This window comes from Syzygium oleosum, unplaced genomic scaffold (genome assembly GCF_021117445.2).
Source record: "Syzygium oleosum isolate NSW1041296 unplaced genomic scaffold, Sole_v2.1 Sole_v2.13, whole genome shotgun sequence".
NCBI lineage: Eukaryota > Viridiplantae > Streptophyta > Magnoliopsida > Myrtales > Myrtaceae > Syzygium > Syzygium oleosum.
In genome coordinates, this window is record NW_026607497.1 from 21,242 (window position 1) to 33,390 (window position 12,149).

At 36.9% G+C, this 12,149-nt stretch overlaps 1 protein-coding gene and 1 long non-coding RNA gene across 2 annotated transcripts; one reads left to right on the forward strand and one right to left on the reverse strand.

Moving 5' to 3' along the window:
• Nucleotides 1-501: 501 nt before the first annotated feature.
• On the forward strand, nucleotides 502-5,240 carry LOC115692264 (uncharacterized). The gene is made up of 2 exons (XR_004007103.2): nucleotides 502-2,893; nucleotides 3,011-5,240. It is a non-coding gene; the product is annotated as an uncharacterized LOC115692264 (long non-coding RNA).
• On the reverse strand, nucleotides 4,463-9,143 carry LOC115692263 (E3 ubiquitin-protein ligase RGLG4-like). Its single transcript, XM_030619066.2, is given in 12 exon segments — nucleotides 4,463-4,770; nucleotides 4,858-4,914; nucleotides 5,375-5,498; nucleotides 5,698-5,825; nucleotides 6,121-6,226; nucleotides 6,489-6,568; nucleotides 7,963-8,060; nucleotides 8,149-8,218; nucleotides 8,220-8,263; nucleotides 8,388-8,528; nucleotides 8,620-8,704; nucleotides 8,861-9,143. Coding segments are annotated over 12 exon segments (1,197 nt in total). The 5' UTR covers nucleotides 9,041-9,143; the 3' UTR covers nucleotides 4,463-4,686.
• Between the last annotated feature and the right edge of the window lie 3,006 nt (nucleotides 9,144-12,149).

Consider the following 12,149-nt stretch of genomic DNA (forward strand, 5'->3'; position numbering starts at 1 on the left):
CTCTCTCTCTCTCAACTGTTCTTTATTCATAAATTTTCAGTATATTGACATGGAATACATACACGTGTCTAAAAAAAATCACTCATTCAAATTCTGATCCAAAAGGGTCTTTGGAAACACGTGAAAAGATGTTAGGTAGATTAACTAATGAAAAAGTGGATGGATTTTGCAAGATTGAGGATTCAAATGAAAGAAGTAAAAGTCTCGGGACGAGACAAGTTTAAGAATCTTTGCTACAACCGTCTCGTTTTCAATTTTTTGACGAAACGAGTCATGCTACCAAGTGACAAAAAAAAAGGATAAAAGTGATTAAAAATCTCAAATCATATTTATTGTGATACTTAAAATTTCAAATGTATACGTATGTGACACATACATCTTTTGTTAAAGTTACATCAATGAAGATCGTTAAAAATATGTTTATATGGACACCGAAAAATTAACGGTATTGATAATGGTACACACACAGCTTCAATGAAATAAAAATGCCCTTGTGTTGACTTAAAAAAAATTCAGAATAAATGTACAGAGGATACAATTTAGTAATTTTTGGAAGAAGAGACCTGCTTGGCGGCAGCAGAAGAGTCTCTAATCTTAAAAGAAAAAAAAAGTAGGGTTTCTTCACAGGAGTTGCGGCCGGGGGTCGAGTGGTGTCTAAGTTCGTTCACTGCGGCGCCGACTGAAGCGGGAGAGTCAAACGGGGAACGTCGGGAGGGTCGGAGGCTCCGACTGCCGACGCGGTGAACCAGCTTAGCATCACCCCGACCTCAGCTTTCTCCTTCTTTCGTCACCTCGATCCCTGTGGCTTTCCTCTCGACCCTCCCACCTATCTTCATCTTTTTTCCTCAGCACTCTGTACGAGCAGCACGATTTTGTAGTAATTGTATAATCAACCCCTCTAATTTGGTTACATTAGTTGTTCTTGTGCCCATGGGTGGGCTTGGGCTTGTTTTGGCCCCCCAACTTTTGGCTCCAACTTAAAGGAAGACGTTGAAATTGTTAGAATTATAGTGTACTTATCTTTCTTCAGATGAATTGGCTCCGATTACAATTAACTTATTATGTACTTTTGTAACATGCTTATCAAGATTTGAGGTGTTCAGTATTGAAATTTTCATCTATCCCCATTCTCTGATTAGAAAACCCACAGTTTCCCCCTGTTTTAGATTGTTTAATTTTCCAGTTTGGTTAATGACAAGCTCTATAAGCCATATTGTTTGATCTGGCTTGATTTTGCTTCTAGAAACACCAGATGGATTAATAACATCTTTAACGGGAAGTGTTGGCATTAACATAAGAAGGGATGTGGGCTTGTGATTCCTCTGAAAGACAGAGGACGTTATAAGAATTAAGACCTTGTGACATAGCCTCCTATGGCGACATAGCTGCTGCAATACTACTCTGCATCAGTTTTAAATGTTGATTTCTATGCAAAAACTAAGGATTAGCTTCCCAAGTAAGGACTAACGAATAGTTTTGACATATTCATGTTTATTTCATTTTCCATGTTCTGTATATACTTTGAAAATGTCGAGATGTCATGGCCAGCCTCTGAAACTTGTTGGCCAAAGGAATAATTAGTAATTTCAAACCATTTGGGCTACTTGCGAAATTATTGGGTCAAGAGTTGGAAAGTACAGCATTTTGGATGGTCATTGAATTCCTTTTTTTTTTTTTTAGACTAAGATATCCTCTACACTTCTCTAATTCATCCATTGCACTTGCATGGCAATCATTCTTTTCATCCTGCAAAACGGTGACAAGATATAGGAAGTGCACTGTTAGTTTATTTGGATCTTTTGTTCTCACTACCACTTTATTTATACATTAAAAAGGGATCAACATACTCGATTTCTTACCTTCTTCCATAAAAAGCAAGAGAGAAAACGAACTTTCGGTCTTTGTTTATAAGGCTTATTACTCCCATTTTGAGCTTAGTTCCATTTGTTGACCACATATTATTTGCAAAAAGCATAGGTAGGGGATATGCCTGTGTGTTTCAATCAGTCTAAAGTTAGTGGTATACCAATTTCCTGGTCTTTGGTGTTGATTGCAGTGGAAAGTTTCACCAAAATCTATTGCTAGTATTTCATTTTTCTTTTCAATTTTCTGGGTGCTCATTATGTCTCCTTGTTTGTGGCTGTTTGTGACAGTCCTTTTTTCCTGCACAGCATTTCTTACGAAATGTTGAAGTTCCTATACCTTCTTCCACCTAAGTATTGCGGCCTTCACTTGAACTCCAGGTTGGCTAATCATGGCGAACGATTGTATTACTTATAAACAATGCTAGAACATAGATGATGGATCCACTCCTTTAATACCAAAAGTAGTATTTTTTAATTTCTTATTATGGGAAAGAAGAATTAGCGTGCTTAACTTCTCTAGATGCCGTTCATCAATGAAGGTGTTCTGTTAGATGAAGTTAAGGAAAAAAAATGTTTTTCTTCAATTGGAGTTTGGTTTTCTTTTGGCTTCATTTTAAAGTTAAAGATTCTTGTTTCTATCACTGGACTAAGCCTGAAACATGACATAAGTCAGTCACAGTTTCAGTTTGATGTTTCCGAAATTTCATAGCATGACTATTCATACTTATTTTCCCTTCTGCAGTAAGTTGCTCAAGAAATGTATAATTTCTTTTGTGGATGTTTGGGGCTCAAAAAAGTTACAAAATTTGTCAATATTTTTTTCCTCTTTGTGATCCTGTGGTGTTTTTGGGCATGAGTTCCTCCTATTTGCTTATCATTAAAAAAAACAGAAGTTCCTGATATTTGCTTTTAATATTGATAACATATTGATAACTGAGCATTGGCATCTTGCTGTTGCTCTAATGAATGATTGAGACCTAAGAGTTTTCATGTGATGGCTGGTGGCTGGGACTTCACACCTTGTTCAGGTAAATGCTGTAATATAAACAGTGTTTTTTATGCCTGATTTTGGAAATACAGCAGTAATTTCTTCACTATGGTTTCATTCCACCATCTGTGACCTCCCGGTGTTGTTGAACTTTCAGAACAGTACTATCCAAGTGATCATGCTCTGCCGGATATCAAGGTGAGGACAATTGGTATGCATTTTAACTTATGTCAAAGATGACTTTAAAAAGTAAGCCTAGGTTAAAATTGATGTCAATAACCTTCATGTGCTTTGGGTTACCTTATCTTGTTTCTTTTTTTTTTATTATTGAATAAAAGTCCCCTCTACTGTCTAAAATAGACAACGTGCTCTCCATCCATCAACTGTTAGGTTTTTCATTTTATTAAATTTGCACGGGTGACCTCTTATAAATGTCTCTAAGATATGAGCTTAACTTATAATTATCCCACGTTTAAGGGATGAACTTACTTTTCGCACAAAAAGTTTACAGATTAGATGATGATAGCATAACCAGTCCCAGAAAGGGGATGAACTTGTTGATTTCTTATTATAAGGGGAACTCTTCAACAAAGAGTATAGGGTGGCAAAAATAAATAATTAAAGGGAGTTTCAAGACATTTTTGAGCTTTAAGTTAATAAACCACAGGATTAGAGAACAAGAGCGAGTGTTTTGGTAATAAAGAAGTTTCTACATCATTAAGTATATATATACGATATGGATCAAATGGAGAAATGATAGTTCTTAGTTGGCATCTTAGTCCAACTGCTTTAGGATGACTTGTGATGTTGAGTGGGCTTGCATCTCTACTATTACATATGTAGACCACTCGCATCACGGTCTAGCAGAGGGGGTACTGGAGAAATTGTCAGGTGCTCTTGTGCGCTTCATTCTCATTTGTTGTCAAGTATTATAAACTTTGCTATTATACTTCATATAATAATACCTGGCACTCTCCATGAGCCTGTAAAATCGTTCGGGATGAGAGTGACAATGATGGTTTTATTCCATTCGAGTAGTTTCTCAGTCTATACTACATAGTTTTTCATTTGATTGTTTTCATTTGAATCAAACGATTTACTATCATGCACTTTCTTGTATCAACTTAATCTATCAAAAAGATCTTCTGCAAAAGATGGCTTGAACATTGGCCCACATAATGACTGTGAACCTTTCAAGTATATCGACTTTTTTCTTGTCGTGAAGGTCATTTCACTTACATCTGTTTTCCAGACTTAGTTGTTTCTGTCATTACACAGATACCATCACTTGTCAATTCATTTGTCTGCACTTTCTGCTAACCTTTTCAAACTCATCGTGACTCTAAGTATTCATTGCCTCAGCTTACTAAATTTACTCAACTATGAACTCTGAAGTGTCATAGATGCTAACATGGAAAAGGGGAACATGATTCATCAACTATGATCTGTGAAGTGTCATGTGTAGACCTAAGGTTCGAACAACAAATTAGATCTACTTTGTCAGTCTTGTGGCGTGTTATAAATCATCCCTTGAGTTTTACCCTTATTTCCAATCCTTGTCCTTGGACTGTTATGATCCGTTCCTCATGAGATCTTTGCACTTAACGAGTTGATGACATGAGAACAAGCCCTAAATTGAGATGGACCGACGCAAAGGGATCTTCTCTTACATGCAATGGTTTGGAGGGGATGGGCCAGCATTTACTACTCATACATATATACATATATTCTCAGAGTCCGTCTTCGTACATTGAACAGTGGCTTTAACCTCAAATATCTTTCTGAGGCTCAATAGAAGTGCAGCCAGTGTGTTCTCTCATCCTGGACGAGTAATCACGTGTACAATCTGAGCCTGCTAGTGATTGGCTGGCGACATATGGGACAACTGGACAATCTTCGTTCGCATTCTCCGCAAGTCTGCAATTAATCATGTTCACTGTATCAGTAAGCCTAGGAAGGAGAGCTGTAGTTAACAATAGCAAAAACACTTTCAAGAAGCTTCACCATGTGACCGCAACCAAATGCCATGTTCTTGGGATTTGTCAGGCAAACAGGGCACACCTATACAGAGAACAGGCAGATGGAGAAAAGAGGTAGTGAGCAATTTTCTCAGTATAGGAAAGTCATCTGATATGTTGCCGTTTTTAAGATATTGTCAATGAGTCCCATTGCTAGGTAAAATTATGTTGTGGAGTCTGGACCCAACCTACTTATTTGCTAGAGCCAGGGATCCATAGATAACTGTGAAAGGAAACTACTCCTGGGTTTATTTCTTCAACGACTGCATGCCATTTTGGTTTATCGCAGGACCAACTTCCTTGCATTGTGTAATGGAATACCCCCAAAGGATTATATCGGAAAGATTTGGCGGAATGCTTTCAATATCATAGATTACTCTGAAGTGTCTCTTGAATTGATAGATTAGACCTGTGTGCCTCTCACCTATCCATTCCAGCAGCACTTTCCAGCTCAAAAGACTAACAGATGAGAAAACAGAACTCGCAACCTTTGTCATCTTTACCTGGCTCTGATGGTCATCAGCTGAGGCAGAGAGGTTGGTAGGCATTCTGATTATGCTATCACTGTGCGAAACTCCCACTGGTGGAGGACGTGGAACCACCCTTTTTGCTTTGCCCCTAGCATGCCTTTTTGGTCCGATAAAAGTAATGGACATTCAGATTACGGTGGGATGAGCAAACAATAAATTTGTCACTAGATTTAGTTAAGTCAATGCAATATCATGATTCATGAACCTCAAGGTTTTTGGATGGTGTTGCTATTTAATGGAATGAAAAGATGCTGAATTTGGTAACTGGGAGAAAGGTCTGGGATGCAGACACATACCCAAGCAGTCTAAGCTCGAGTGTGGCTTTGTACTGGAAGGGAATCTCCATGAGAGCAGCAAGAGCGAACGCCGTTTCTCTCTCCGATGGACTTCCGCTTTTAGACATGGTGGTAGTGAAATTCACAAACTGCTCAGACCCAAAAATTTTCTTTAATGAAGTGTTCGAATCCGAAATTTCTTCTTTTTTTTTTAATAATCCAGAGGCCTAGACACGAAGACCTAGCCACTCGAGACCCGTGAAATATTCTGTAAGCTTTATAAATTGATTAAATTAGTTTGTATGCAGTTGGTGAGATTCAAACGGGTGATCTCCACTTCCTAAACTGAAAATCCCTCCACCAACCCTGGCAATGCTATGATTTTAAACTCCCAATTGATAGAAGTGAGTGAGAGTAGGAGTAGGAGCAAGAGCAGGGGATAACCTGAAAATTATCAAATTCACGCGTGGGGATCTTGTCATCAAACTTTCGCATGTCTTCCCAAGGCCCATCTCCAACTCCAACAAGGACGATTGAAAGTGGGTAGAAGCTAGGAATAGAATATCTTCGTCAGAACTTACACTTCTTTCGTATTCACTTAGTCTCTACCATAAGCATAATTGAAGGACTGTACACTAATTTTGCAAAATTCTCTGCTACAGCCAAATGAAGAATTTTGGCCGCAGAAAGAGTTTCTTTTCACGAGGTTATAGAGCCCATGCTCCTCTTGTAAAATATGATTATAATGCGTTTCTGGTTTATCTACACTTATCTAGAGTTGATAGAAAGAAGGAACAAAGCTCCAGTTCTACCTTGCTTCCACAATTGAGCCAATGGTTCTCTCTTCTTGTGGACTGAGCTCTTCATCCCTTGTATTCACACTTCTTGTGACCTGTGTGGTGTTTCATTCAATTATTGTTTTTCATTTGTATGAAAATCTTTGAGTGGTCTCAGTCTATCATCTGTAATTAGACATGTCAAACAAATGGGTTGGGTCCGATCATAAACGATCCGACCCAAATTAACCCATTTATTTATAATGTAAATTTACCGACCCATACTCGACCTGACACATACCCAACTCATACCCGACCCGACTCATATTGCTAAAACACTTCGATATTTATCACAATCTAGGAAAACTTGTTTCTTATGATTTTTTTTTAAAATTATATTGCTAAAATATTTCCATGCAATACAAATCTAGTTGACAATTTTTATAATTTTTTTGTAAAATTGAGGCTCCGTTTATTTCACGGAAAATGTTTTCCATAAAGTCATTTTCCAAGAAAAATGATAATATTTTTCGGTATTTGGCTGAAACCTGAAAATGAACTAGAAAATATTTTCCACATTTAGTATATAAAATCTTATTTGATTTTACTTCGTGCACTCATTTTAATAATTTTGCTTTTTCTTTTTTTTCTTTTTTTTCTTTTTCCTTTATTTTTGGTCGGTGGCCCGCCATGGCCGACCGGCCACAGCCAAGGGGCGAGCTCGTGGATCTGGCGAGGCTCGACCTCGCTCGATTCTGGTAAGCTAAGCCTCCCCAATCTCGAGTGAGGCTCCACCTTCCCAAATCTGGCGAGGTCGAGCTTGCCTGAGGCCGATGAGCTCGAGTCTCGCCAAATCGGCGAGCTCGAGCTCAACCGAAGCCGGCGAGGTCACCCCTCACCTATGGCCGGTCGCCGACCAAAAATAAAGGAAAGGAAAGGAAAGGAAAGAAAAAATAAAAGAAAAAGAGAAAAAATAATTATAATTATAATTTCGATTTTTTTAAAACATATATTTTTATAAAGAGGGAGAGAGTGTGTATAGGCCTAGTGGATTGGAAATGGGTTATAAACTTAACCCATTTAGATCCATTTATTTTAGCTTTACATTTTAAAATCAATTTAAGATAGACTCTTTAAAATTGAAGTGACCTATATATGACCAATTTATTTCTTAAATGGGTCATACGTAGATTTAAGACTCATTTTGACAGGTCTATCTGTAATACACTATTGATAATATGAAGACTTACAAAAGACCTAGTTAAACCTTTGTAGCACGTGATCTATATCACCTAATTGGTTAGATTCATCAGTCCGAATCTAGACAAGGGCTGGAAGTCATGCCGGGGCATTGCATTTGTATTGATACCTCAACATGTATTTTCCCTTGTGTATCTCTTGCCTGTCTATTGGTTTTCCTCTCCCTCCTTTTGGCATGGCGTGAATGCAGGTGGTCGCGCCACCCTTTGGGGTGGAGAGAGAGAGAGAGAGAGGTGATTCATGTTCAAACCTGGCCATCTGCAATGATAACTAATATATGGAACTGGCCGCCACTTCTCTCCACAATGTCCACGGCAGCCTCAACTATCGGTCCGTAAGATGTTGGCCCTAATTGATAAATTACAAAACAATGTGCTTAATACTAATCCAGAGAGAAAGGGAAGTGACAACTATAAACATGCCAGGAATCACCAACCTGAAAGTTTCAAACTCGGAACTATTTTCCTATAGCAGGCCAAAACTTCTTCAAATCCGCGGCAGGGGGAAATGATCACTGTGAAAGCTGAATACTTCTCGATCATGAGTTGTGACTAAGAGAGTTGGGGTTAGGGAGATTAAGATGGTGAGACGTAGAGACACCAGACAGGATTTAGGAAGTGAATACCATGATATAGGAGTTTTAAAAAAAAAAAAAAGGACACGCGTCCATCATACCATCCCCAAAGCCAAAGCAAGGAATTAAGTTGTCTTCGTCTAATGGAGCCAAAGTCTTGCCAACGATAGAGATGGCTGTCTCATACGGATTCGGTACATCTCCAATGCTATGCAAGCTTCGGTCGTTGAATGAGACCTTGCCTTGATAGCATTCGATTTTGTTAGATGATAAAAACCAGGTTCTAACTAATTAAATTAACTGACTTTCAAGGTTCAACACATCTTATAAAACCTGTCCACTCATTGCTTTTGGTGAAATCTATGCCGAGGATAAGATTGGAGGACTCCAGTCCAGCTTCTCTTAAGGCCGCCGTGACCTTTACCAGAAACATCCGTAGTTTAGCACAGCACACTGAGAAATCAATCGTTTGCACCCTACTGTTTTACTACTGATACTTGGAGCAAACCACAGTCGCACCATACAGTTCTTCTTCGGTATGAGGGTTCCGTCATCTCAGAAGGGAAGAAAGTACCTGATCAAGGGACGAGAAGTGATCCGGAATGAAGGCATATCTTTGCTGGGCGGATGAATTCATTTGCTTCTCTTTCTGATGGTCAAGAGATCTTCTTCTGCTTATGCTTGGGCTTCCGGTGGCGGCAGGACAGCGGTGGTGCTGCCCGCAACTCGTGAGAAGAGAAAAGAAGTTGCCCATATCTTGCACTGACTTTGCCCAGAAGGAGAGTCTGAAGAAGGCATAATTGAGACGCTGGGCGTGAAGGCAAAGGAAGGAACAAATGTGTCCGGTGGCCCTGTCACAGCAACCACTTTTTCCCGCTTTATTATCCTTTTCACACAGCCACCAAAATAACCCACTTGACGTTCACGCTAGGACTGGGAGTAACTGTATTTCGGGTCTTTCTATGATTATTCATACTTGGAGGACTAATGGATGTCGTGTGACTGACAACACCAATTCGGAGATCCTCAAGCTCACACGACCTAGACAAATTACATGAGCTCTGCTGCTTATTTCTGTTGGGTCCGAGTCAACTTATAGCTCAAGCATCGGATCTCGATGGAGTCGAACATCACCTCCTTACTTACTTTAACTCTAGCAGCTTGGTACTTTGCATCTTTGAACTTTGGGCGTGTCCCATGGATAATCACATGTAAGGAAGTGGAATTCTATTGTTCCTTGCCAAACGATACGGATTAATCTCCGTGTAAGCGAGTTTCAATAGATGTTGGTAAGTGTAAAAAAATAGTTGGTATGAGAATATGACCGACGTTCGTTTTCCATATAACTTGTTACTAACTTACCAACATTTTTACGAAATTACCAACTTCTTTTGATACTTTGCAAATTAACAGTTTTTGTACTAACTCGTTAACTTTTATTTGTATAAAACTATCAAGATTTCAAATTCATTAGCTCTTGCATGAAATTACCAACATAAATTAGAGGGATTTACAAACTTTTGTCAAATTAAATTACCGACCACAATTGGATTACCAACTCTCATTTTAGTTACTTACTAACATTTTGTTGTTTTCTTTAATTTTCTGACTTTTGAATTGAGTTACCAATTCTTATTTGTCTTGATTAGCAACCCCTAACATCTAATAAAATCTTTTTAGATATTACAATCCTAAAACTAGTTGGTAACTTAATCGAAGAAAAGTTGGTAAGTCACACAATAAAATGTTGCTAATTTCATTGATCAATTTAATGTGTTGTGAATAAAAGTAAATAAAAGAATTTTTTTTGGAGATAAAAGAGTTGGTAATTTCAAAATAAATAAAAAAACAAAATAATGTAACTCAAATAGGAATTGATAATGCAAAATTAGTTGGTAACATAATCGAAGAAAAGTTGGTAATCACTGGAATGGAGGTTTATAATCTCTAAGAGTTGGTAAATTTAGAGAGTTGGCAAGTAAGGGAAATAAAAGTGGTAACTCGGTAGGAAAGTTGGTAAATGAAAAAATAAATAAATGCCAGTAAGCAACTCAAATTAGAGTTGTTAACTCAAAATTAATCAATAACTTGATTGAAGTAAAGTGATAATTTACTCAAATAAATGTTGATAACATTAGATAATAGTGCCGTTGCTAAAAAAGACAAATCAAAGTTGGTAAACAATAGGGAAGTTGGTATGAAAAAAACCAAATAAACATTGATAATTAACTCAAATTCGAGTTGACAACGCAAGATTAGTTGGTAACTAAATCTGAGAAAAGTTGGTAATCACTCTAATTAAGATTGGTAATTTTTAAAAGAGTTGGTAAATTTACAAAGTTGGTAAGCAGGATAAATAAAAGTGGTACCCCAATAGAAAAGCTCATGATAAAAATACAAATAAACGATTGGTAGAGGTTGGTTATTTTTAGATAATAATTGATAAATTTAAGCAATAAGTCACTCTAACAAAAGTTGGTAATTTCATATAATAGTTGACAAATTCAAGTCTTTGGGGTGAAAGGTACATAAAAGCTTGTAAAAGATAGTAGAAGTTTTTTTTCCTGGTATAAGAGAAGTTGTTAATTCTACAACAACCAAATAAATGGCTATAACTAACAAAACTCAGAGTTGTTAATACAAAACTTGTTAATAACTTAATCGAATAAAAAAAATTAAGTTGGTTACTCATAGAAAATTGATAAATTTTAAAAAAACCAATAAATTTTGATAAATAACTCCAATGAGACTAACTAAACCAAAACTAACTAGTAAACTAATGAGAAAAAAAATTGGTAAGTCATATGAATAAAGGTTGATTAATTGATCTTCGAGTTGATAAACTTAAGACATCTGTGCGAGAGACAAAAAAAAAGTTCATAAATAATAACAAAGGATGATAAATTTTAAAAAAAAAACAACTTGGATATTTTTAACGAGTGTTGGTAACTAAAAACTGATTGGTTATTTAATTAAAAAAAAAGTTGGTAAGTCACTCAATTTAATATCGATATGTTCATATTAGCAGTTGGTCAAGTTTAAGGTATTCAAAAGAAAGACAGATAAAAGTTAGTTAAAGATAACAAAGTTGAGAATTCGTGAATTGTAAAAAAGAGTTTGTAATTTTACAAATGTGATAATAAGTTAACAGCAAGTTACAAAAGTTATGTGAGCAGTAACTTCTTTTCTAACAGTTTTTTTCATTTTATACACAAATTATTTCAGAAATCTACCAGCACATTTTTGGAACGGAGCACTAAAATAGTCCACTTGTCAGGAAACTCGTGTTTGAGGATTCCTCTTTGGGATCGAAATTTTTTCGAGTTCTCAATAAATTATCCGAGTTATATGACGTTACCGCTAATATCCGTGTATTTATATTGGGAAAAGCATCACCCTTGTATTAAAATGAGAAGGCATTTAAGAACACTTTGAATGCCTTAAAGTGCAAGTAAGGAATTGATAGCCATGACGAAAAGTCCCAGAAAAGAGTATGAAACATAGTGATCCTTATACCTTACCAAAAAAAAAACATAGTAATCCTTATACGGTGAATCAATGCATTAACAATTAATTTGCCAAAACTATTGAACTATAAAAATCTTTAAAAAAGATAATAAGTGCGTTTAAAGCAAAATTCATACCAAACACTCATCAAACATTTGGTTAATGCTGCGAGTGCTAGCGAGGTGCATCGCTAAAATCTCTCTTATCATGTCCTTTATAGTCTCTGAGCGGTTGTCATGTTTCTCCGTTGCTTTTTCCTCTTTTTTCCTCTGCGTATTCACCTATTTCGGCTACGGAGAATGTTAGATTTGTGAATTAAGAGGAGTCTTTGATGCAACATGGAAACAAATCTTGGG